This window comes from Capra hircus, chromosome 2, assembly GCF_001704415.2.
Source record: "Capra hircus breed San Clemente chromosome 2, ASM170441v1, whole genome shotgun sequence".
Classification (NCBI taxonomy): Eukaryota; Metazoa; Chordata; class Mammalia; order Artiodactyla; family Bovidae; genus Capra; species Capra hircus.
Window position 1 is genome coordinate 37,394,326 of NC_030809.1, and position 27,454 is coordinate 37,421,779.

The following is a 27,454-nucleotide window of genomic DNA, read 5'->3' on the forward strand; positions in this document are numbered from 1 at the left end:
GAATTTTTAATGAGATTTATAAGCAAGGAATAGGAGGAGGAAGAAAAGAGAAATTAACAGTTTAAGCTTCATTATGTTTAATATTAATTTGCTCATACCCTATAAGGGCTTTGTGTGGAAAAAAGAATAAAAAAAGATATAATCCTGGCACCAAGCCCTGTTTCATCAGAGAAATGAACAGATTTTGTGGATCAATGCAAAGATAAATGAATCAATAAATGCAAGAATACCACTGTCTTATCTCTCAATAGTATTTTATTTAAAAGTTCACAATTAGAGCACTTGTAATAACACAAAAAGTTTAAAAGTGACAAAGGCTGCCCTGTAGCAAAGATTTTTCTTGTATGGAGAAGGAACAAGGACTTTGTGCCTAAAATGTATAAAACTTAACATTGTATCAGGGGACTCAGTAGATCAACAGAATCTGTCCTCTGAAGGGAATGAACATAACTTCCAAGTTATTCCAAAGTGGGCAGAAAGGAGGGGTATGGGAGAGATGGCATAAATCTGAAGATTTCACTTGGCTCAGGTTAAAAATCCAAAGAGAAACAAGAACAAAACCTCAGTGGTATCCACCATCTGCTGACATACTACAAAACACAAAATTGCAAACCAGTATCCTTTTAATAAATCCATACTTTAAAGACCTCTGCTACACTTCTCAATTTCAACTCTGTGGGACGGGATGATGATATTCCTGTATAAGCCAAAGAGAATGATTATTGAAAAGAAACAATACACAAACATCACGATGGAGGAGTTCTTAAATTAAATCCATATTTCATTTGAACCATTTTTAGAGTATTCTGCCTTGTTATATGAAAGTGTCCTGAGTATGGCAGATGCTGTTTAAAAATGGCAATAGTGTCTGTAAAGGATATATAGAAAGAGTTCAGAAGACAGAGCAGCAATTTTTTCTACCGTGATCATCATTAATCAGCACTATACAATGTTAGCTGCAAAGAAGCACGTAGATAAACTTGGCCCACCAAAAATAAGGCATTAATAAGCGAAAGCTCTCATGAAGAACAGTTACTTAGGGAGGACTCTCGAAGTAAAATTTTTAAAAGGTGACTGACAACAATTTAATTGTGAAAGAAAAGAATATTAAGGCACAGCTAAGTACACTGAAATAAAGTTTGATATCAATATTTGTTTCTAGGAAAGAAAGCTGCAAATCAGTTCCTCTAGATAAAAAGTGGCTTAGGTTGATTTAAGAACGGAGACAGAGTGTCTCTATTTCTCTATAGTTTTTTCCCAGCACTGTACTGCCTGTAGTGGAAGAGACTCTTGGAGTCCACATTGCGAGCTTTCTTCACAGCTTCAGCAAAAAGTTTGGTCACCTGAAAATATGAAGTTAGGAATCTTAGCAACACACATGAAATGAAAGTGAATGTTCAATGAAGCAGGAGCAAAAAGTCACAGTTTCTGTTCCTGATTTTCAAAGGGGTATGGCATGAAAGACACAAACATTTTTATTTAATGGGGACTTTCTCCTATATCTCAGACCTCCACATGAATAAGCTTATTTCCCCTCACCATTCACAGAAATTAAAACTGACTCAGGGGGAAAAAAATACAATGGCCAGAAATTTACAGGGTCTTTACAGTTTTCCAAGTGATAAATTCGTTGGGTCATGTTCAAGTAGAAGAGAACATGCCTTCAGTAATCATTTCCTGTGGACTGGACAAGTGCTTGCACTATATCTGTGCTTTCAATTACCATTACCTGTTGCTTTTATGCGGTGCCTTTCATTTAGACACAATGGAATAAAATTGCATATCACTATTATATGCCATACCACACTTTTTATTTAGAGGATATTTGTATGTGTAATGAGAGAACCATGGTTATCCATGGCTTCTGGTTATCTCAACTCCTTGATCACCAACTGTCTCAGGCCATGACCTACCAAAATAGACCATTAATTTAGATTCTATTTAGAAATTCTTCTGCTTTCTGAAAGTTACAAGAAAGAGAAAAGAGAGACGTGTACTCTCAAGAGAGGCACAGAAATAAAAACCCTCGTGTGGACTATGTTTGAGGAAAAGAACATACCTGGAAATTAGTGAGGAGAGCAATTCCACTGTCAACAGCTGTCCTCCGAATCACATAATTATCATGGACAAATTTAGTGTTGTTATTGGGGAGGTTAATCACCAGGTCAATGCTGCCATCTCTAATCAATCTGAAGAAATAAACAAAATAAATACAAGCTTGCAGGTGATGATGTATATTTTATAATTAGTTTTCAAACTACTAACGTAAATTAGTCTCAAAACCATTCAAGTCAATGGCATACTGAGTTGACTGACACCTGCCCTCCTTTATTCCTAAGTAGAGGTTCAAACTATACACATTCGGGGGCTATAATATTTTTATTGTGTTCTTGAAAGAATGCTGTTGAATGTCTAGCTAATCAAATGGAAATATATGTTTTATCTTTAAAATGCTACTGATAGCGAGAATTGGTAATTTGAGAGACAGTTACTTATTTTACAAGAAGGTGGTTCTTCCAGCATCGAAGGCCATTCCACTCCCCACCCCTCACACCCACTTCAGATCAACTTTACTTCACTGCCTGCTTCCTAGTGTCTCAGCTGATGTTATGAAATACAGGCTGCCTGATTTTGAATTAAACCACTTCACATTCTGTTGCTGGGCTGCGATAAACATTAGGAGATATTTAAATGTCAAAAGCAGGAAGCAGTACTAATTCTTGTTTTACAAAGCCCTAAGAAGGGCCTCTGGGCTTCCCTAGTGGCTCAGTAGCAAAGAACCGCCTGCCAATGCAGGAGACACAAGACACGCAGGTTTGATCCCTGGGTTGGGAAGATCCCCTGGAAAAGGAAGTAGCAACCCACTCCAGTATTCTTGCCTGGAAAATTCCACTGGACAGAGGAGCCTGGCGGGTTACAGTCCATGGGGTCTCAAAGAGTCGGACAAAACTGATGGACTAAACAACGACAACAAAGAAAGGCTTCTAGCATCATTGGAATAATTGCCTTCTTTTATTAATTTGATGATGATTTGTAGGTTACTTTCTCAAGAGCTCTGACAGATAGTATATCATATACTGTTTGTTAGTTAGGACTTAGCCATCCAGTAGGTTGTAACGTCCTGGAGCAACTGAGAATTTTCTCCTATGTACCTACACCACATAGTTCTGTATGTGTTAATGTGTCAGTGTTTCTGAAGGTTCAGGTAGTGTGCTGAAATAAATGTCTTACAAAACCTAATGAAGAAATAGCCTAAGGCATAATAACCAACCTAATCAAAGAATGGCAAATCAGGCAGTCTAATAGGTGACATTATCATATCTCTCCCCATGGTGCCCTTTAAGTAGCAAGTTCTCAATAAATTGACTGTTTCATTGATGCACAACCTCAGTGAATGCAGCTGGTTAATCTTACACTTGATATACACATATATACACAATGCAAGTTGACATAAAACACAAAGCGCTGCATTACTTTCTTTGGGCCCATGATTCTCATCACTGAGATCTTGGTTGCTGTCTGTCAAAGGAATGGACATTTACTTGGAAATATTTTGAAAGATGCTACATATCACCATGTACATATATGGCATTATGTGTTTTACAATAACAGCAAAGTTCATGAGAAGGAGGCTTTACTGTCATGCACAAATTTCCTCATTTTAAATTGGTTAACTAAAAGGATTTTTAGAAGACTTGCAATAGGGTAAGGTGTTATATTTATATCATGTGTGTGTGCATACTCAGTTGCTCAGTCGCGTCTGACTCTTTGTGACCCCACAGACCGTAGCTCGCCAGGCTCCTCTGTCCATGGGATTTTCCAGGCAAGAATACTGGCTTGGCTTGCTATTTCCTCTTCCAAGAGATCTTCCTGACCCAGGGATAGAACTGGTGTCTCTATGGCCTCTTACACTGGCAGGTGGATTCTTTGCCACTGAGCCACCTGGCAAACCTCATACTTATATCATATTAGTTCCCAAAGCTAATTCTCCATCTATTTTGTTATCTCAGAATAACCTTCCCGGTTCTTACTTTCTGATGGGCGAGAGGCTGGGGTTCTGTCCTTCTTGAGATGGCCATGCCACTGGGGTAGCAGGTACATTGTTGGCATTGAGCCAGTCTGATGTGGCTTCCGTGGCAAAGAGCTGTATTTAAAATTTTTTAAAAAGTCAGTTACTGTAGCAGGGAAAAGCTTTCATGAAGCAAAGGGGCCCATTAGGACACTTGAGTCATTTAAAACATAGAGCCGGAAAAAATGGTGAATATGAGATGCAAAATGATGTCAGAAATAGAGATTAAGTCAGAATCGATTGTTATAGGCATTTTAAATATTTTTAAAATATTTGCAATAAGAAAAAAATTAATAACCTCAACTGTAACTGCTTTTGTAGGAGAGAAAAAGAAAGTTATTGGTGACTAAAAATTCAGTTATCAGACCAATAAAGCCTCATGACCACAGGCCCACCTTGAGCCTTGGGACTCATTCTGTTTTACAGAACCAGGCTTTGTGTGCAGATATTCATGGCAAAGAAATTTTGCCTATAACTGTTGGAAACTATGACTTCATAGGGAAACAGGAAAAGGAAAAAGGGAAAATATATGGAAATCCATTGAAAGTTTATCCCAGTTCTGTGTTAGAAAAAGTCTCCAGGTTTTTAGCCAGCAAATTTAGTAAGTTTGTGATAATAGTGCTAAAACTTAAAACTAGTCTTTCTAATTAGTTTATTTCACTGAAGCTTTGAAATTATAAAGTTAGTCATAGTTTTCATATGGAGAGGTCATATCTTGCATGATTTTATTCCCCAATATTCTTCAATATTCTTTTTTGTGGATAGATTGCTGACAGAAAGCAATTAAGAAAAATAATATCACATACCTTGAAGCCTTCATTGTGTAATTGTTCAGCCACACCAAGGAATTGTGGACGGAATGATTGCTGAAATTAAAGGAATTTAACAAAATTCACTCTCTAGATAGACGTTATTAATTTAATCATGCAATATAGCATTCTGTTATGCCATAAAAGGAAATGCCATGTGTTGCCTGGTGCTTTATATTCAAAGATGACAAGTTTCATCCTCCTAGAGTGATTATAAACTCTTACTTATTTTCTCATATAGATGAAATTCCATCCACATTGTCTTGCTTTCTACTGTCTTACTTTTTACACCTCAAATTCCTTTACTCATTGTTTAATCTATTGAGTGTCTGAGTATAGAGTCAGATTTACCCCTGGATTTACTTCTGGCTGGATCATTTTCCTGGTTAGAGAGAATTTAAAGTCATCTCTCTCAGGTGCTCAATGCCACATCAGCCTTTTTGGATGTTCTGCCTTTCAACCTGTTCTAATGGCTAAATTCTAAGTTTGGACTGCACTTCAATTCCTAGGCCTTGACCTAGCAATTCATGCAAAGTTCCCTATAAGTCAATCATTTGGAAATCAGTTGGGCATTTACTCTAAAGCAAAGAGTAAAAGAATGGACTCTGGAGTCACTAAGCTGCATTTCACTCTGTCTTTACCATGCATTTGTATGAAAAGTTAATGCCTTTGAGCCTCCATTTCCTCATTTATAAAACAGTGACTCCGATATTAGTGTATCTACTTCTTGATGGTCCACAATAAATTGGGTGACCTTGACCAACTTACTTCACCTCTCTGTGATATATTTTCCTCAACTGTTAAATAGGAATAATCATACAGAGGATGAGAGGGTAGGATGGCATCATCAACTCAATGGACGTGAGTCTGAGTAAACTCTTGGAGATAGTGAAGGACAGAGAAGCCCAGCGAACTGCAGTCCACGGGATTACAAAGAGTCAGACACAACTGAGTGACTGAACAACAACAAAATGTCAGAGGGTCCCTGTGAGTATTCAGTGAGTGAAGTCCGCCGTACGTGTTAGTACAGTGGTCATGCTTGATTACACAGTTGTGTCCAGTTCTTTGCAACCCCATGGAATGCAGCCCTCTAGGCTTCTCTGTCCATGGCATGCTCCAGGCAAGAATATTGGAGCAGACTGCCATTTTCTCCTTGGGAAGGGGATCTTCCCAACTCACAGATCGATCAAACTGGGATTTCCCACATTGGCGGATGGATAATCTACCACGGAGCCACCTGGGAAGCTGTCAATTTAGCACAATTGCTGGCTCATTAATAGTTATCATTAAATATTATTATTATTAAAATAATTGTTTCTTCAGCCTCACAGAGGCTATATTCCTGTCCCTGCACTCTAGCTCTGAAGCCTGGGTTCCTCTACTGGCTGTCACACTTAGAACACAAACCAGTATCATCCTCATATATGTTTTCCTTCCTACCAGGCTCCCTAACATTCAATCTTGCTGTTCAGATATTTTCTTAGAATTGTGTGCTCTTCTGAAACCCCAGCTGGACCCATTCAGTTTCTGGGTCCTGCCTTTCCTGGACTGTCTGTCGCCATCAGGGTTCCTTAATTCTGAACACCCTTCCTGTGACCAAAAGCACATATTTGCAATACAGTGATCAGAGTGGAAGAAAACAAGCTCAGTAGCCTACCCAATCGTCAACTTCTGACCTTGATCCCATTAACATGAATGTCTGAGTAATCAAGCTAAACAGAATATGCAAAATTGTACAATGTTAAAAACATATCCATTCTGCTTCAAATGATAAATTTTCACATTTTTTTGAACCATTTACAAAAGTTTGTAAACAGATGATATAATTTGGTTACTTTTAAAATGTTTTATAATCTATTAGAAATTATATTAGTAATGGTTGAGAAAAGTCATGGATATGATCTTATTTCAGTTTTAGAGAAACTAAGAATTGTGATAAAACATCCAGATCCTTGCACAGTTTTGATAATGTTCAGCCCACAAAACTTCCTAATACTTACTTGTAGAGGCTTTTTGAGAAAAGATCTCAATCCTAGGTAGAGACCCCAAGACTATGTTCAAATATAAAATCCTTTCAGAATCTGGCCCTCTCAATCCCAGAACTGCAATTTTATGAGAAGAAACTATTGGCAAATAGAAAAGATAAATGCAACAGGATGAATCTCAGCTAAAGCAGGCTCAGGGGTTATTCATGACAGCCTTCTAGAACACAAATTGTAACCATGCCCAAGGCAGTAGCTTTTCATTCCCACTTAGGACCCAACAGGAAGAAATGGGCTTAGATGCAAGAAGTTCATGGATAGATACAAAATTAAGTAAGTATAAAATCAGAAAGTAATTCAAGACATTAAGGGAATTTAATGAGTTTTGTGGCAGTTTCTTTAAGAATAGATTAAGCAAAAGATTAGGACAATCTTTTACTCATTTGATTCTGCTTAAAAAGCAAGGGACTGAATTAAACGGCATTTTAGGTTTTCTTGGTGTTTTAGATTTCTTGAAATATAGCAAACACATGTGAAATATTATAAATAAACCTCTGAATTTCATCAAGCACACCTAAAGTGGAACATTACCTTGTGAACCTCTGCTAAACACACAGCAGACATAAGGAAGCATCAGAGCACACTGGAAGCTCACCATAAAGGTAACCAACACTTTAGACCTGTTGATACATTAGTCAGGTACTAATCTCAATCTCTTACATTTCCCCCTAGCAAAAGTCACTAATAATATATGGCCATATGATAACATAACATTGCATCGATTTTCTAGAATACCATTTCACATGTATAATAGTTCTCAAGATGTGGCCTCCAGAGAATCAACATCACCTGGGAATTTGCTTAAATTATGAAAACTTGGGCCTTACCCGTAGATCTATAGAATCAGGAACTCTGGGGGTGGTTCCCAGGGATCTGCAGTTTATCAAACCCTCCAGTGCACATTCACATTTACATTTACATTTAGGAATAGGAAGTAAGAGGGGATAAGAGGACTACCCTTCATTCATTTTGTAATTCAAGGTGAAGATGCATTAACCTTGGCCAAAGACACTATGAAAAAAGGTTGAGGGAGGAGTACTAGACTATAATTTTTTTTTTTCTTTGCCATTTTAAAGTAAAATAAGTCAGCAAGACCTCTAAGTCCTGCAGACACCAGTCAGAACCTCATTATGGAGCTGTTTCAGTGCTGTCCCCCAAGTGGAAAAGATAAATATTCGACATGACAGTATTGGCAGTTTCCAGCCAGGGAACTACTCTGCCTTCTGGTCTGGGGTGTTGGCTTTCATAGTCACATTATAAACTTCTATCAAACATGTATTGAACACTTGTGACACATAAAATAGCCTCTCTACAAAAAGAAATTACAGCTGTCAGCTTTCATCTGAGTAGCCCCAGATTTAATAGCTGAATGAAAATACCTGGGTAAGAAACCATTTGTTACTAAAGGTGAAAAGTACAAGCTGATTTATTTCCTGGAAAACATTTGTAAGAAAGAAAGTCCTTTAAAAGTAAAAAAAAAACTATATATATATATATCCTCCAATTATCATTTCACATTAATCCAAATTCTGGCTACAGAACCGAAAGCCAGGTTAAGATGGTGTGATGTCTGTGGACTCTACAGGGATGTCAGGATTGACAACTCTATGGTTGTTCATAATGATTCTGTATAGAAGATAAAAGGTTATTCATGTCACTTGGAGTTGTCTTTTTCAAATAAAATTCTTGCTTTGTGTTTCTGAGCCATGCTGAAGCACAGATATCAGGATGAGGGCTGTTTACGAGCATCACTGAATAGCCCAATCAGAGGGCGAAAAACAGCAAGGGCTCTTGATTTGCTCTAGAGTAAATCATTTATTGTTGAAGAGTGTTCCAGAAAACTTCAAGACAAGGCAGATTGCCCACTCATAGATACTAAAAATAAATCATGATGGGATGAAAAGAGGCTGGAAATATTGCAAGAAAATCAAAGATGATTTTGTTGCCACAGAAGCCTACATTATGCCTTTCTTATATTAGGGTCTATGCTTAAAAAGGCTCTTGGTAGACACACAGTGCCTGTAACAGTTAAGTTGACAAGAATCCTTTGATAAAACCTAAATCTTGATTTTTCCCCCTAAATCCTAGTTAGGCAAGATTGATGTTACCAAAATATTTCAAATTTCCCAGGTAATTTGACCATAGGATTAATAGTGAATGGACAGAAACAGTCTGTGTGCATAAAGGAGTAGGATAAGAAAGAGAAAAGAAAGAAAAATTAGGAAAATAAATATAACCAACAAGCATGTATATACACCCACATGCACATACACACACACGGTCTATTTATTAAATGTTGAAAAGTGGTTGATACTTGCTAGTGATAAACTGCTACTTAAAATATGAGTTAAACAACCAACAATAAGAAAAAATATTTCCTGTATCAGAGTCACTTTTGCCTTTCCTCAATAGTTCTCTTTTCCCCCTAGTTTTCTCTTGCAACCTGTTGTGAAAAATTAGAGGTAAGTTTTCTTCAATTAAATCCTTTACTCCTAGCAGCAGCTGCCTCAGGAGGGGGTGATGAAGAGAAAAGAAGGTCTTTTGAATGAGTTTATATGAATTCTTCTGGCTAAGTGAAATCATGTTAAGTAAGATGATTTTTTTAAGTACAGTGTATCCTGAAACATAGGTTCTAATTACTTTATTCACAGTTGCTATGAAGTTTAGGTTTATACCATTCTAAGAAGATGCCCAGTGAGTTAGCTATTAACTCTGATTAGCACCTTCTATCATATTGTTCAGTCAAACCTATGACTATACTTTTGAAAAAAATCACTACAAATTAAAATCTTCCATATAGTAATGAAGATATTATACACTGACTATTGGTGATGGCAGCTTTTCTTCGCTTCCCATATAAAGTAGGTTAGAAAATGGTTCTTACCTATCTCTAGAGATTTAGAATCTTGATGATTAATTTTAACACAGCTGCAAGTATTTTGTTAAATGTCAGTTTATTAAATATTTCCTTGAATATACTTTTAAGCTCTGTAATTAAAATACATATATATTTAAATTCCTAATATTATGCATGCATGTACAGAAAGAAAGTTCTTTGCAAAAATATATGTAGCTGCTAGAACATTGATTTCTTTAAAAAAGAATAAACTGAAAGGTAGAACATTGCTTTTAGAAGTCTTCTTTTTTCCCTATGAACTTCCTTCTTTCCCTACAAAGCAAAAATTCTGTTCACTCTTGCCAAAATCATACTAGTACTTCATAGGGATCAAATTAATTTTTGCTTTATATTTCCCTGCAGCACTGAAACCAAACAAGGCACAATTTTATACATCACTGCCTTCTTAAAGTGGTATTTTAAAATGTTAGCACTATTATGATTAGTTGTGAGGACAGGGACTAAGGGCATGGTCTCCTCTGAATGCCCCCAGGTCTCACATTAAACTTTAAGCCATAACTGGAAGCTGGACAAATACTCTCATACTTGTGACTTAATAATACTTAATACCCATTATAACGTGATGAGTCTCTCATATGGTGTGATGTGTCTCTAAACTGCCATTAAGCTTCACAATTGCAAGTCATCTTGTTAGCCTCTGTTCTAACTGTTCTCCATCGCCCTTCTGGCACCTTTATGAAGCAAAATCCCAAGTGACTCTTTGCAGAAACTTCTCCAAAGCCACCCATCCAGTCTCCAGAGTCTAATTTGCTGACACTAAGGCACCCTAATGCAACAGCATCTATAATAATAACCCACTACTTGAAAATACCTGGTATTTTTCTAATTACAATTTTATTGATGTGTACAGAACCGTGCAGGGTTTGAATTGATTGAAAGAATGGCAGGGGTGATAGATAAGACCATCTATTGTTTTTATAGGCCCAGGGATTGCTAACCTCCAATGAAAGTGAAAGATCAGTTGAGAAACATCTAGTATTTTTTAAAACTTTATAAACAAATAATTTGTATATTCTTGCAATAATTATTCCAAAGAGTAATAAGAGTTCCCTGGCTCCCATTTTGCCCTAAGATTTACATTTGACTCGCAATAATAAACCAATGATGTCTTTTCACCATATGAAGATATTCACTTACAATTACTACACCCTGTTTTGACTTAGAAGGTTTACTAAGTAATAATATTTCAAGAACTTCCACAGTACACTGTGGGATGGGCTGACTTTCTTAAGCCCATTAGGTGACTGTCCTTTAAGAACTTTCAGTCAGTCATGGAGAACTTTTAATTACATTAAGAAAATTTCTCAAATAATGCCCATGTCTTCTTCAACTCTGAATCTTTGATATTTAGTAGAAATTGAAACGTGAATGAATTAATGAATGTAATGAAGGAAAGAACAGAGGTTTGGAGCGGGTAATATTCATTTCAGTTTGGGATATGTTGGTTTTGAGACATCTAAGATGGAGGTATCCAGCAAACTGCTGGAAACAGAGGATGGCTGAGGATTAAGATTTAAAGATGATAGTTTGAAATGGGAGAGTGGATAGACATGAATGAGCTGGCAAAGGGGAAAGTCAAGAGAAAATGCTAGACACAGTCACAGAAAAAAGCCATGAGACCAACTTTATGGAAAGCTCTTATTCAGAGGCTAAGGAGATAGTACTAAGAGCAAGCCATGTAGAAAAGATGTAACCAAGAGAAAGAACAGAGTCCTTTTAAAGGTACCCTGAATCCCACTCAGAATAAATATCCTTCACTAGAGCTTTTTTTCTTTCTTTCTTTCTTTTTTTTTTTTTTGTTTATTCACTTATTTGTATTGGCTGCTACAGAAGAAAAAGGCAAAAATTCAAGGACTATACAGAGAAAAAAATGTCCATTATTTCTCAAATTCGCTGGCTTTTTAGTGGAATCTTAAAAATATTTCCCCTCTTCTCTAGCAACATTAAGGTCACTTCCCCTACCAGCTCCCAGCATGCACACAACCACACACTACCTACCTGAATTCCAATCAGGATGCCTTTCTGGGGTATCTTAAATCCTGTCGAAAGCATTGCTTTTAGGAAAGCTGTATGAATACCTTCACCAAAGCAAGCCACCTGTTTAGAAGAAATGAAAAAAAATAAAGTAAAAGGAAGCAAATGACAGTCACCCAGCTCTACCAAAAGAGAAACACAAATGAAGTCATAGATTCCTATGCTAGATTTTATTGAGTCGCCCAAAGACCATGCAATCTGAATCTAGGGATTAAAAGTCTGGCCAGGGCAGATGTATCTTATGTTTTTAATTAAACATAATGAATGAATAAGCAATTCTTTCTCCATCCAACAACACTCCATGGAGCAACATAACTGGATTCTACTGTGAGATATTTGGATACAAATTACAGCTTCTGGCCCATAACATGGTGAGCTGCCAAATGTTAATACGACTTAATGTTTAAATAATAGTATATGTATGTGTACTATGCAACAATGCATGAATTCACGGGTCAGTAGCACAAATGCATAACTGCTAATCAATTGGTTAGGAGTTATTTCATACATATGGGAAAGCCCTCTGAGAAATTCAGTAAATCTGTGAAAATCTCAAAGGAACTTCTTCATTTTTATTACCTTCATAAAATGAGGCAATATACCTTGCTATCAGTTCTTAATACTACAGCCCAAAGTTAAAAAAAAAAAAAAAAAGGAAAGAAAAAGTCCAAATTAATATAGTGTTGGGATATACAGAGCCTTCCTGTAGGGTAATAGCACTACAATATAACTACAAGTTGATTAGCTACCCTAACTATGGAATAAGGGGTTAATCTGAGCGTGATGGAAGTAAGCCTTGACTTGTACATCATTATTTGACAAAGGTAGAGAATCACCATTAGAGTAAGTAACACTGATGGCTAAATTTGTTCCTTAAGCAAATGACTCCTTTACTGTCAAAGGAAAGTTCTCATGACTATGATATTCTGTGGACCACTAGGACCTGCTGCTTTTTACACCACAGTGAACATTTTCTGTGTTCAAGTACTGGCTAACCAACGTAAGAAATGTCAACCTAAGTTAATGGGACCCAAACCCTACCGAAAGAACCTAGGCAATTTCATCATAAGTGCATATACAAACACAAGGTTTCAGCAGTTTTCTACAAAAAAAAACAGAAAGTAGTTAAGGAGGTGCTAATGGTAAAGAACCTGCCTGCCAATTCAGGAGATGCAAGAAGCGTGGATTCAGCCCCTGGGTTGGGAAGATCCCCTGGAGCATGGAATGGAAAGCCACTCCAGTATTCTTATCTATAAAAGCCCATGGACAGAAGAGCCTGGTGGGCTACAGTCCATGGGTCACAGAGAGTCAGACACAACTGAGCACAAAGATTAGGACTATCATCCCCACCTCATCATTAGGAAAGCTAAAGTTTTATTTAATCCCCCAACAAGCCATTTTAACACTGAAAATGTCTCTGGAGCATAACTGAGATTTCACTGAGCTAGAATTATTATTCTGATTTCAGTAATAACAGAACTTGTAACATCACACTAAGTGACATTTGGAAATATGACTCTAATAATGGAAAAGGAATTATCTCTCTGTACTTCTGAAACAGATACGAGGAAGGGGAGGGCTGAATTTCTAATTCTCTCATATGTTCGTATTTCAACAATTCCAATAATGTATGTCTGGAGGCAGAATGGACACAGGTGCTGAAAACAGACTTGCCACACCAGAGAAAACAGCACGAAGGAAAGCAGATCTCACCCTGATCTGAATCCTAGGCCAGCTGAAAACAGCCCTGCTACTGAGTGACCCTGAGATCAAGATGAACATCAGAGGACCTCCTTAAACGGCAGGGAAATTCAGCATTATGTCCCTTTGTCTTCAAGTTAGATTTTCTCGTCTATTAAATTAACGGAAGCAGCAAAGATCCTAAGAGAAGGCAATCATCAGTCCAAATACAAACAAGATAGCCATTTATTCCTCACTGCCTCCCTTCCTGTCTCACTTGGCTTCTCATCACAGATTTTGCTTGTAACCAGGCAACCATATAAAACATCACATATTTGTTGCAATTAAGTCTTTTCCCCTCTCAGGTTTTCCTCAACACCAAGAGGAAACAATGATGCCTCCACGTCTGATGTTGCCACTCTGGTGTGCACTGATGAGAATCTGAAGGTTGTGTACAGTAAGTCTGTCAAGGGCTAGGTGATTCATACAATGTCCTGACACTGACATGTAGGGAACTCTCTGGAATCTGACAGCTTTCTGCAAGAAACACACTTCACATTCTTAAAGAAATCTCCAGCTGACAAAGGCTCCAACACAAGTGAAGAGGGACATCCAGTGGTCAGTCTCATTATAGTTTTTAGATAATCTCCAGGTGACTACAGTTGCTTTGGAAAGCAGTGGTTCTGGGACTTTGCATATACCTACAGATCCCACCGTATTATGGCCCCATTATCTTTCTACTGTTGTACCTTCATTCTACATGTTGCTACTAAAAGCTCAATGACCTAATTTCACAATAGCAAGGCAGATTAGAGGGGATGAGAGGTGCTTTACAGAGAGAACTGAGAACCTTTACAGAGAAACCTGAGACCTGAGAACCTTAAGTACCTAGGAAGGTATTTCCCTAGACATCTAAAGAAATCTTTGAAAGATGCTCTCAATTTGTAATGTGAAAATGAATGAAACACACCGACAATATAGCCAACTGTTGAAATATAAGTGAGAATTTAGACTCTGGGCTACAAAAATTCAAGGATTTTTTTTCTTAGCTCAAAATTCCCAGGCCGTTTCAGACTTATTCTGATCACAAAAGAAGTGTCTCGCTTCCTACTTACTAAATTACTTTACTATATTCTGATCATAAAACCATAGACTTCGAAGTAGATTTAATGAAAGTGTTCATGGATCATTAACTAGTTACCTCTCCAGTGGAAGCCATCTCACATCGTAGAATGGGGTCAGCGTCTCTCAACCGGGGCCAGGAAAACATTGGAGCCTATCAAAATAACGGGTAGGAAAAATATGTGAAAGAAGGCTATAACAAGAATAAAGGAGGATAAATACATTTAGTGAATCATCTCTCAAAGGATTCATTTAGGCTATGGTAGACACATAAAAAAACGTCTTTGGTCCAAGCATCTGACTTGAAAAATAGCTTTAAACCTGTGTTCCAAGAATTTCTTGAGCTTTTGGCCCAAACTGGGTTAAATAATCACAATTTATTTCTGTAAATAGGGCCCCAGTGACCAGTCTAAGCCAATGTTTCTGATCTAGCCTACACGTAGTCTTACTGGAGTGATTTCAAACAAAGTCTACTGGGCATTGGTCTCTCCAGACAGAGTTCAAACACACTTTTTCCTTGGTAGGCTTTTGAAACATTCTTCTTCTTGTTCTGATCATTTGGACTTACAACAAGCCACCTTGCCAGAAATGTCTGTCTGCAAGCTGACTTCTGAGACATTAAGCTGTTCTTGACACCTCTTAAAAACCTTTGAAAAATATTCTGCTTGGAAATACTTTTGCCCAGAACTTTCATATGAACTAGAACATAGATAGGAGTGCTTTCTTTACATTTATTTTATCAATGCAGTTCACTAAGAATCAAATTTTTGTTTTTTTCATCTATCTATTTATGCAGCCTAGACTATTCCTTCTTTGATTCAGGCATGCCTCTAAGTCAATGGGAATTCTAGCTTGGAGTTATTTCACTGGGTCATCTTAGTCATTATTACATTATATTCCTGCCTTCCAGCCTCTCTCTACCTCAACCATTGATATCTACCCACCTCACTAGGACAATATTAAGATTGACTATGAAAAAGTAATTTGACAAAAAAATCAAGATTCATGTACAAGGATAACTAGGAAAGACGGAATCTAGAAGACAGTGCATTTTGAAAAATTCACATCTATCCATCAGTATTGTTACCAGTTAGAAATTGTTTCATACACATGTGTATATATATTTGTGTGTATATTCCTGTGTCCAAGAATAAAGAAACATGAGTTTGAAATTCATATACAGAATCTCCAGTGGAAAAATATTTTGGGGGTCCTTCTACTTCCTGGTCTCAAACAATAAAACCCTATGTATATATAGTCCCATTGAAAATTCAACACTTTATGTTGTGTCATAGCATCCAGGAATAAAATGCTACCCTAAAACATTCTACCTCAGTGTACTGTAAAATCCAGGGAATCCTAAATTATTAACTTAAATAAGATTAATAAATATTTTTAATTTATAGCTTCAACTTAAAACTTCCACTGTAAAAGTCAGAAGTCAGAGTCTCAGTTGTAACATAATTATGGTTGAGATCACTAGTATATATAAGAACAGAAAGCTCTGAAGTCACCCAGAATATATAAATATCACATAGATATATTATATAATATAAATAAATCTCATTGTGTACTTTATTTTAAAAAATTCAGATATATTTACATAATATCTCACTAATCCTCATGCTATCCAGTGAGGTAGTTAAAGGTCATAATTATAAATACTCTGTTCATGGGCATAGCTGAAGCAGCTAGAGGAGCACAATGGATTTATTATTAAGTTATTTGAAATATACAAATATATACAGGCATTTCTTGTCTTATGATGCTTTGTTTTACTGTGCTTCATAGATACTGAATTTTTAAAATATTGAAGGTTTGTATATTATGGCAACCCTACATCAACCAAGTCTCTTGGCACCATTTTTTCCAATAGCATTTAATCACTGTGTCTCTTGGTCACATTTTGGTAGTTCTCACAGTATTTCAAACTTTTTCATTATTATTACTATCGGAAAAAAAGATTGTGACTCACTGAAGCCCCAGATGATAATTAGTATTTTTGAGCAATAAAGTAGTTTTTAATTAAGGTATGTGCATTGTTTCTTTAGATATAATGCTATTGTGCACTTAACAAGCCACAATATAGTGTGAATATAGCTTTTATATGCACTGAGAGGCCAAAAAATTAGTGTAGAATTAATGTGGTGGGTCTGGAACCAAACCCACAATATCTCCAAGTCATGCCTGTATTTAGTGAACAAACCTTACATTTTCCTGGTCATTCTTCATAAAGGTACCATCAATTTCATTACCCTCACAGTACTGCTACAATAAAATTATACCACTAAAGAAATATGAACTAAGCAAAGGTGGTCAAGGCAATACAAATTTAAGTACCACCACAAGGTAACACTTTTACAAGACTCACGCATTCCTGAAAGCCTTGGCATAATTCAAGCCTTATCCTACAAGTTATATCAGAATTTCTATTTACCAACTAAACTGGCAGCATTAAGCATCCACTTCATAAATGTAGCTTATGTCACTCGGCTAGTTGGTTTCGAAGTTATGTAATTCTAAATTTTTTTTTTTAATTTTTGAAATGCACAAGAGTACACATAAAGTTGCCTATAGAGAAACTGCATTGCATTATTCAAAGCAAACATTATAAATCCCTAGTCTAGCACTTTAGTTAGAAGGTTCATAAAGTATCAAGATTATTTTTAAAAAATTATTTTTGACTAAGATGGGTCTTTTTTGCCCCATGGCATGTGGGATCTTAGTTCTGGGACCAGGGATCGAACTCATATCCCCTGCATTGGAGGGCAGATTTGTAATCACTGGACCACCAGGGAAGTCCTAAGATCATTTTTTGATGAAAAATCATTCCTTTAATTCCTTTGGAACTTAGAAAATGACTAAGATTTTTTAAAATATACCTTAATTGCAACATAGTCGGCTGGAATTATGGGATGCTCCAGTGTTGGAAGGGGTTTCTCATCAATGTGCTCTCCAATCATCACCTTGGTGGCCACATCAATGAAGTCTATTCCAAGTGTCTTGGAAACGAAGGGGAAGGATCGAGAAGCTCTCAGGTTACACTCAATCACCTGGAGAGATAACAAAATTCAAAAGAAGAGAAAGGATGGTGAGAGACAATGACCATATTCATCTGCTCCCTGCAACTTGGCCCAGCTCTTGTTTTGCCAGCCTCTTCCTTGTCTCCCCCGATAGACTTTTTTTTTTTAATTGATTTTTTAATTTAAGGATAATTGCTTCACAAAATTCTGTTGGTTTCTGCCAAACATCAACATGAATCAGCCATAGGTATACATGTTCCCTCCCTCTTGAACCTCCCACTCACCTCCCTCCCTGTCCCAACCCCTCTAGGTTGTTACAGAGCCCCAGTTTGAGTTCCTTGTGTTATATAACAAATTCCCATTGGAGATCTATTTTGCATATAGTAAATAAGTTTCCATGTTACTCTCTTCATACATCTCACCCTCTCCTTCCTCACCCCTGGTGCCATGTCCATAAATGTGTGCCACTTGTAGACTTTTGCTAACTGGTTTCCTTTTTGGTCCCATGGTGGCTCAGATGGTAAAGCATCTACCTGTAGTGCGGGAGACCCAGGTTCGATCCCTGGGTTAGGACGATCCCCTGGAGAAGGAAATGGCAACCCACTCCAGTACTCTTGCTTGAAAAATCCCATGGACAGAGGAGCCTGGTGGGCTACAGTCCATGGGGTTGCAAAGAGTCTGACATGACTGAACGACTTCACTTTCTTTCTTTCTTTTCAGTTAGTGTCTTTGAACTCTGACTTTTTCCCACTCCTTTCTGCTGTTTCATCCCCACACTCTTTTAACATGAGTGTTTGTGTACTCGGCGGTTCAATCGTGTCTGATTCTTTGCGACACCATGGACTGTATTCCACCAGACTTCTCTGTCTGTGGCATTATCCCAGCAAGAATAGTGTAGTGGGCTGCCATTTCCTCCTCCTAGGGATCTTCCCAATCCCGAGAATCAAACCCGCATCTCCTGCAGCTCCTGCATTGACAGGTGAATTCTTTATCACTAGCGTGACCTGGGAAGCCCCACAAGCTCTTGACAGATTTGTTTTCATGCAGAGTTCAGATCATGCCACATCCATACTGGAAAGTCTTCAGTGGATTTCTACTGGCCCTGAGAGTGAAGTCCAGTCCTTGACAGGCTTCTGTCCTCTTGCTTCAGTACAGCCCTCTGTGTTATCTTGTACCACTTTCCTGGTCTCAGTCTTTCTTTTTTTTGTTGTTCATGTTTTTTTTTTTTTTAACTTTTATTTTTACTTTATTTTAGTTTACAGTACTGTATTGGTTTTGCCATAGATTGACATGAATCCACCACGGGTGTACATGAGTTCCCAAACATGAACCCCCCTCCCACCTTCCACCCCATATCATCTCTCTGGATCATCCCCGTGCACCAGCCCCAAGCATCCTGAATCCGGCATCAAACATAGACTGGTGATTCGTTTCTTACACAGTCTTTCTTTCCAAGTTTACCTTCTATGATTTCCCTGGAAAAATAGTCTTGGTAAACTGAACTGGTCACTATCTCCTAAAATGCACTGAACTTTCCCATAGATGTTGTATGTGTACTGCCCTCTCTATCTTCCTTTATTTGTTATTCATTCCTTAAGACCCAGCTCAAATTACAAAATCTTCCTTGAAATATTTTATTATCCACCAAACCAGGCATATGACACTCAATTACATGCTCATACACACATGCAGGCACAGAACCCCCCCCTCACCACCCCCCACACACAGGTACTCCCTATTCTGTGCCTCCAATATCACTTTATTTGTACATTCCTTCCAGTAGCTGCTAAATTCTAACTTATATTTATCTATAAATTCATAATTCTTCCCAGTTCTCACTAAATTATGAATCTTTGAGAGCAAAAGCTGGGTTCTATACATCTTTGTTGCCACTTTAGGATTTTGCATAGTAGGTGAGGAGCAATATTGGTTACTGATTAGTTACATTAAGTAGATTAAATTAATTAAGACTAACCTAATCACCTTAACATTTTTTAAAATTTCTTTCTTTCTTTTTTATTTTATTGTATTTATTTATTGGTAAATGGCATCCAAAAGAGCTTTATTTTCCAGGAAATGAAACTCCAGTGCATGTAATTATGACTATTCCACAGTAATCCGAACAGATTAGTTTGTGATGGTCACCGCATCTATCTACTCTCTACTGTAGGTGGCAGACAGTGATCTTCTTTCCAGTGGATCAGGGTGTTTACAAAGCTGTCACTGACACATCAGTGCCTCCAAGACCAGTGTTTTCAAACAAGGCAGGTATTATATGCTGTGCCACAACCCACACTAAGACACTATCAGCTGCCAGGGTCTCAGCTGCTCTGTGGCTGTGTTCCCAGAGGGACATAAACCAACAGGACCTAACATAGCAGTGGTGTCCCCTCAAACAGTTTGGCATTTCTTACCAAGACATCATTTCCTTTGACAAGAAACTGGACGTTGAATGGGCCAGAGATGGCAAAAGCCTTTGCGATCTTTCGGGTAGCATCCTTCACCTAGATCAAAAGGACAATGATACTGTACTAAAGAACATTCCTTAGTTTAAAAACAAACAAAAAAGGCACATCACCTTAAATTTAGATTTTTTTCATTTCTCTTACGAAGAACTACATCTCTACAAATAATGGAGTAATAATATGTAATAATAATAATGGAGTAATAATAATGAAGTAATAATGGAGTAATAATAGAAGCCATTCTTAGGTTTCTATTAACAAAATAATAATTATACTAAATGCTCTAAATATTCACACCAGGACAGCAGGGAAAAGAGCAAATAATGGTACAGGATTATCTTTTTGCCAAATGCCCCTATCTACCTACCGTTATATACTCTGGTTTCATTCTGAGGGCTAAATGGAATCCTTTCAGTCTGTTTGCTTCAGCACCAAAAGCTGCAGTCCAAACTCTGTATCAATCTAATGACCTACCTGCTGAGAAGTACAGGCCCTGAAATTACATGGTACTGCAAAGAGACCAGAGAGATTTCTTTTATGTGCTTTTCTTTTCCCCTGGACTCTGCAAGGGTGGATATTACGGTCAGAAGGAAACACGCCCCCTTGCAGGGAGGTGTGTGTCATCTACAGGAATTCCCATATCCAACCAGAGCCAGAAGGATCACATGCACAGAGAGGGCACTGGCTGCTAGAATCAACAGCTCCTCATTCACTGATCTTACATGCCTTTGCAGTTCAGCAGCTCAATCAGTTACAAAAGGAAACAGGGTCCATGACACACTGAGCTTTGAGAGATTTCAAAATATATGAGTTTTGAGATCATTTATTCCAATATGAAAAATCAAAGCACATTTGAAATCCCAGGATACTGTTCCTTGATGCTGCTGCTATTGCAAAGCAACCTGCTATCTTCACACTCTAGAACAAGGCAAGACCTTTGGAAACCAGACCAATGTACAACTAGCCAGACACGCTGCCGAGATTCTGATGGCAGGATTATTGGGAAGTCTCATTTTAAAAGCTAATCCTCACCTCACATACCTGAAGACTAAAGGAACATCCCCAGGTAGTCTTTAAGATGAAACCTAGCAATGCATATTGAATACTGAGGCAGAATCATCATTCTTGGAAAGGTCATTAAAGTAGCAGTTTCAAAACCACTGGAAGAGACATATCTTAAAGTACTTTTTGAGTGAGGGTAAGAGTAGACAGTGAAAGCATTGGTTCCAGAAGGCTCTCATATGACTACTGCATATGTGCTTCTAACTGAGAAATATTACTTTAGGTGCTGCTCACCTGTAAGTGGCTCAAATATTAGAATCATCTGCAGCAGCAGTTATACAAATGTAGTCCCCAGACCAGCAGGAATAGCATCACAAGGGAACTCAATAAAAATGCAAATTATGGGCCCCAGAACTACAGAATCAAAATGGGGGATGGAATCCCACAACCTTTTAACAAGTCCCCCAGGTGGTAACAGTGAGCACAATTAGAGGACTACTGCTCTAGAATACAATCAAGAGTTCTAAAGGGCAGAAAAGGAAGCTGTTATCTTTAAAATACACAGCAAACTCAGAGGAAGAAGTCCCCTTCATAATTAAATTTTACCTGGCTTATGTCCTATCCTACTACTTAGTTTTAAAAACTTTTAATCATTTCCCCTCTTCCACCTTTATTTATAAATGATGACCTTTTCGATGGCTCCTTGGCTGATGGTTTGTGTCGGCAGCATCAGAGTAGCATCCCCCGAGTGGACGCCTGCATCCTCCACATGTTCAGAAATGGCATGGGAGATGACCTGGCCAGGAGAAGATTTGAGAAAGAGTTGTCAGCTCTTCTTCAGTGAAGCTGCTGCCTGGCATACCCCCTTAATTCTAACAGATACCTCCAGCTTTGAGCAGTTTCTTTGCTAAGTCTCCAGTGAGGGGGCAGAAGGAACCGCACATGCAGCCTCACCAAGCCTCCCTGTTCAGTGACAGACCACCTTGTGGGCAGCTGAGAATGTCTGGGAGCTTACCTCCCTATTCCATTTATTAGAAGCACTATAAATGCTAGGAAAAGAAGGCAAATAAGCCAACTCATGGCACTACTGGTAATGAATCCAACTGCTAATGTAGGAGACACAAGAGACATGGGTTCAATCACAGGATTGGGAAAATCCCCTGGAGGAGGATACAGTAATCCACTCCAGTATCTTGCCTGGAGAACCCCATGGACATAGGAGATGTGTTGGGCTACTGTCCACAGGGTCTCAAAGAGTCAGACATGACTGAGCGACTAAAACTTTACACTAAACTTTCAAGCCAACTTGTAATGACTTTTAAGAATAGATAGGAAACTAACGCATTCTGGGGGCACTGGAGACATCTTTGTCCTTTCCTTCCAGGTTAAGTTTTAAACACTGGAAAAGAAAAGACAGAAGAGGTGAATTCAAGCTTAGGTAAATGTCATAACTTAGGTGGATCAGAAAGAAAATGTAAGATCTGAAGATCAAGGGATTCTTATCACCTCCACACCATAACCAAATGAGCTAATTCACCACCTACAAGAGATCTTTAAATGAAAATTTGAGACAGGAGGGAGTGTGTGTTTGATCACTCAGTCATATCTAATTCTTTGCAACCCCATGGACAGTAGCTTGCCAGGCTCCTCTGTCCATGGGATTTTTCAGGCAAGAATACTGGAGTGGGTTGCCATTTCCTCCTCCAGGGGATCTTCCTGAAGATAGAAGGAAAACAAGAGGGAAATATTCTTGTCCTCTTTTAAAGGTAAGAAAATCAAGGCAATATAAGAATAAATAATGCAAGTACAAGTGTCTATATGATCAAGACAGGATTTTGAACCCTTATCTGTCAGATTGCAAAGTTTATGGCCGCAGTCACTATAACCTAAATGTTAACAGTATGTGTGTCTTTAGAAAATGATAAAGCTGAGAGTATGGGAGAATGATTGGGTAACTGTAAAAGACTTAAATAAATTACAGTGAAAATTTGTTTGTCAGATTTGCAGATGACTTAAAGCAAAGTGACATTTGAGTGCCAGTACTCCTGCTGTCACTTCCCTGATAGCTCAGTTGGTAAAGAATCCACCTGCCATGCAGGAGACCCTGGTTCAATTCCTGGATCAGGAAGATCCACTGAAGAAGGGATAGGCTACCCACTCCAGTATTCTTGGGCTTCCCTTGTGGCTCACCTGGGAAAGAATCCACCTGCAATGCAGGAGACCTGGGTTCGATCCTTGGATTGGGAAGATCCCCTGGAGAAGGGAAAGGCTACCCACTCCAGTACTCTGGCCTAGAGAATTCCATGGACTCTATAGGCCATGGGGTTGCAAAAAGTCAGACATGATGGAGTGACTTTCACTTTCACTTCCATTCCTGCTGTCACTTATGAGTTCTGGGACCTGGGCAAGGTACTTTAGATGCTTAGCTATGGTTGCCGATAAGATAGGAATGAGAATGGTATTTGCCTCATAGAATGTTTGTAAGGATAAAAAAGAACACAAGTACAGTCTGGAATGATATTTAGTGTAGAGTAAGCTCTCCAATTTTTTATACTGTCTAGCAATGGGCAGGCAATGTCCCACTGATCAAACCAGTCAATCCTAAAGGAAATCAGTCCTGAATATTTATTGGAAGGACTGATGCTGAAGCTGAAACTCCAATATTTTGGCCACCTGATGCACAGACCTGACTCACTGAAAAAGACCCTGATGCCAGGAAAGACTGAGGACAGGAGGAGAAGGGGGCAACAGAGGATGAGATGGTTGGATGGCATCACAGACTCAATGGACATAAGTTTGACCAAACTCCAGGACATAGTGAATGATAGGGATTCCTGGCATGCTGCAGTATAGGAGGTCACAGAGTCAGACACAAATGAGACACTGAACAGCAACTATGTCCTACTGAGCTCTGAAAACATTATAACATGTCTGAAGTACTATGTACTTCATGAGTACATCATAAGAAACGCTGGACTGGAAGAAACACAAGCTGGAATCAAGATTGCCAGGAGAAATATCAGTAACCTCAGATATGCAGATGATACCACCCTTATGGCAGAAAGTGAAGAGGAACTAAAAAGCCTCTTGATGAAAGTAAAAGAGGAGAGTGAAAAAGTTGGCTTAAAGTTCAACATTCAGAAAATGAAGATCATGGCATCCAGTCCCATCACTCCATGGGAAATAGATGGAGAAACAGTGTAAACAGTGTCAGACTTTATTTTTCTGGGCTCCAAAATCACTGCAGATGGTGATTGCAGCCATGAAATTAAAAGATGCTTACTCCTTGGAAGGAAAGTTATGACCAACCTAGATAGCATATTCAAAAGCAGAGACATTACTTTGCTGACTAAGGTCCGTCTAATCAAGGCTATGGTTTTTCCAGTAGTCATGTATGCATGTAAGAGTTGGACTGTGAAGAAGGCTGAGGGCCGAAGAATTGATGCTTTTGAACTGTGGTGTTGGAGAAGACTCTTGAGAGTCCCTTGGACTGCAAGAAGATCTAACCAGTCCATTCTGAAGGAGATCAGCCCTGGGATTTCTTTAGAAGGAATGATGCCAAAGCTGAAACTCCAGTACTTTGGCCACCTCATGCAAAGAGTTGACTCATTGGAAAAGAGTCTGATGCTGGGAGGGATTGGAGGCAGGAGAAGAAGGGGACGACCAAGGATGAGATGACTGGATGGCATCACCGGCTCGATGGACATGAATTTGGGTAGGCTCTGGGAGTTGGTGATGGACAGGGAGGCCTGGCATGCTGCGGTTCATGGGTTCCCAAAAAATCAGACATGACTGAGCAATTGAACTGAACTGAAGGAGATGGTGAAGGACATAAAGCCTGGAGTGCTGTAGTCCATCAAGTCACAAAGAGTCAAACATGACTTAATGACTATTCAATAAAAGGGTGCTTAAACTGTAGATTATATAAGAGGTCATCATTACTATAAATGTAATTTTTTTAACAACACTACTTTGAACTGTTAATCTGGAAGACAAAAACAAGCAGAAAAAAAAAAAACTTTATCATTTTCAGTAGAGTGTAAAGTAGAAGATGAAGTCCAAGATAAAATCCATTTTATTTCCCTAAAGCAAATAGAATGATATGGACTCTAAAATATAACTTTCTCTGTTTCAAGATAAGTAATAAATGCCTTACTAGTACAACCTTAAAACTAAAGAAAGGCATTCTTCATACTTTCATTTCTCCCTGAAGTTAGAGACATTGATTGTATTAGTGATACCAGATGTGATGTGGTAAGTCAATTTTATATTATCTTTATCCATCAGCTCTGTTTAGTTTTGTCTTTATTAACCCAATAAAAAGGGGGAGGATGGAAAATCAAGAGAGATGAAGAAGTAGGGATTCAATTAGGAACTTCAGAAAGAAAAGTATCAGATTTTTTTATGATATCCACTGAAACATAAAAGGAAACCCACAGACAAAGGAAAATTAGAGAGAAAATCTATTCAAAAAGAATAAGTACAGAATGATAATTAATTTTGAATATCATCAAAGAGAAATTCTAACATGAAAAGCAGAAGAAATAATACCTATGACACAACTGAATTGTCAGTGAATTTGAACATTTTTTGACTGAGCAGCTTGTCCATTATTATTAGAGACCTATTTTGTAGAAATCATGAGCTCTGATCTGTGCTATGTTTCTAAATTGCCAAGGAAAAAAATTGATGGGAAGGCAGGGATGGGGGAAGTAGGGGGTGGTGCAACACTTACTCGTCCATCTTTGCCAACAGCATCCATTTCCACTTCCCGGGCCCCCTCAATAAATTTCGTCAGCACCACTGGGTGTTCCTGTCATCAAGGAAAACAGGGTGGGGAGAATCTTTAGCTGAAATTTTATGCAAAGTGTCAAGTAAATCATGTACCTTAAGTCAATACTTGGGCAATACTTGAAAAAAAACTCCTCAACACACAGCACAAATTCATTAGCCAATTTGTTTGGTAAGAACAAGGTCACTCTCTGCTTACAGTGAGGAACAGGAAATCTTTCTCCAGTTTTGAGTCCTCAGTGAATTGAACATGAGTTTTGAAATTTCAAATGTAGACTCTAGGTGAGTTAGAGAAAAAAAGGAGGCAAAGGAGAGGACAGGATGTGGTTCCTTTACTTGTCTCCAGAATTATAAATATCTCTCTATTTTATTTATATCAGTTTTTAGTTCAGGTATTTTTTCTCTTCTTTATCTTTTCCAAGCACTACAATTTCCTCAATCACTTCTCTACATGAGAATTGAGAATGAACTTAGAAGGAGAGAAGTATTTTATTTCAGTTTTGTTAGACCAAAGATGGAATTATTTACCTGAAATTGGCATGCTTTAAATCACTTCTACAATATGACGTTTGCAACTGCAAAATCAAACATTCTTCACAATGTTCTTGCTTTCTCAGCTGTTTCAGACCCCTTAATATTCTTTGACGTCTGCCCCCACTCAGCTCCTCCACAGCAGTACTGCAATGCCCTCCACAGCCCAATCACTACGTGCTTTTTCCAAACTAATTGAAGCGATTGAATGAATACCTCAAGGGTTTAAACATCTCTTCTCCTCTTTGCGTGAGACCCTAGCACACTGCACACTTGCTGTTTTCTTGTCAAAACCTGCCTTTACCTATCTCCATGCCTCTCCTCCCCCAGTGTACACCAGCTTCTCTCCTCACTTCATCTTTCAAACTTCAACCCATCCTTCAAGGCCTGGCTCCAATACCACCTCCTCCCTGAAGCCTTCTCTAAACATCTCTTTTTATTCTGAACACAAACCCCTTTTGCCCACTATCATGGAGTTCATCATCTTTGGCATGTGTGTTGAATTTAATACATCTTATCTCCTTTAGCAGAACACTTTAAATAGAATGGAATTTAGTGAAAAATTCAAAATAACCCATGTCTTACGCCATAAATAAGCTGTTCTCTTCTCACATTTATTATTAAATGAAGAAACTTTCCCCACTCCCTTTTCTTCAAAAGCCTATTAGGCATTAAATTGTTGATTAGCCACACACATACACAAAAAAAACTTTTTAATCTCTGTTCCTTCTTTTAAAAATATTGAATATTTAGTGTTGGCAGGCCTGGAAGAGCTGTATTGGGACCTTTGTGGGAATTTTCCACAAAATATATAATGATAACAATATAACTGCAAAAAAAAAAAAAAAAGATAAAGTTCAATAGCTGTCTTAGTTTCTCTAGCCAAGCCTAAGACAGAGGTTCTTGTTCAAGTGATTTATTAAGGGATTGAGAAAAGCAGGATGGGACACAGGGAATAACACTAGGTAG

The 27,454-nt window shown here is 38.1% G+C and overlaps 1 protein-coding gene across 1 annotated transcript in view; it reads right to left on the bottom strand.

Moving 5' to 3' along the window:
- CPS1 (carbamoyl-phosphate synthase 1) overlaps positions 238-27,454 on the bottom strand; it is a 140,290-nt gene continuing 113,073 nt past the window's right edge. Inside the window, exons 29-38 of the mRNA XM_005676491.3 lie at positions 25,899-25,976; positions 21,852-21,959; positions 20,111-20,200; positions 17,556-17,726; positions 14,753-14,827; positions 11,836-11,934; positions 4,876-4,935; positions 4,032-4,144; positions 2,060-2,189; positions 238-1,343 (exon numbers count right to left, since the gene is read on the bottom strand). Coding sequence (XP_005676548.2) covers positions 1,245-1,343; positions 2,060-2,189; positions 4,032-4,144; positions 4,876-4,935; positions 11,836-11,934; positions 14,753-14,827; positions 17,556-17,726; positions 20,111-20,200; positions 21,852-21,959; positions 25,899-25,976 — 1,023 coding nt within the window. The 3' untranslated portion in view covers positions 238-1,244. The remainder of the gene's footprint in view (positions 1,344-2,059; positions 2,190-4,031; positions 4,145-4,875; positions 4,936-11,835; positions 11,935-14,752; positions 14,828-17,555; positions 17,727-20,110; positions 20,201-21,851; positions 21,960-25,898; positions 25,977-27,454) is intronic.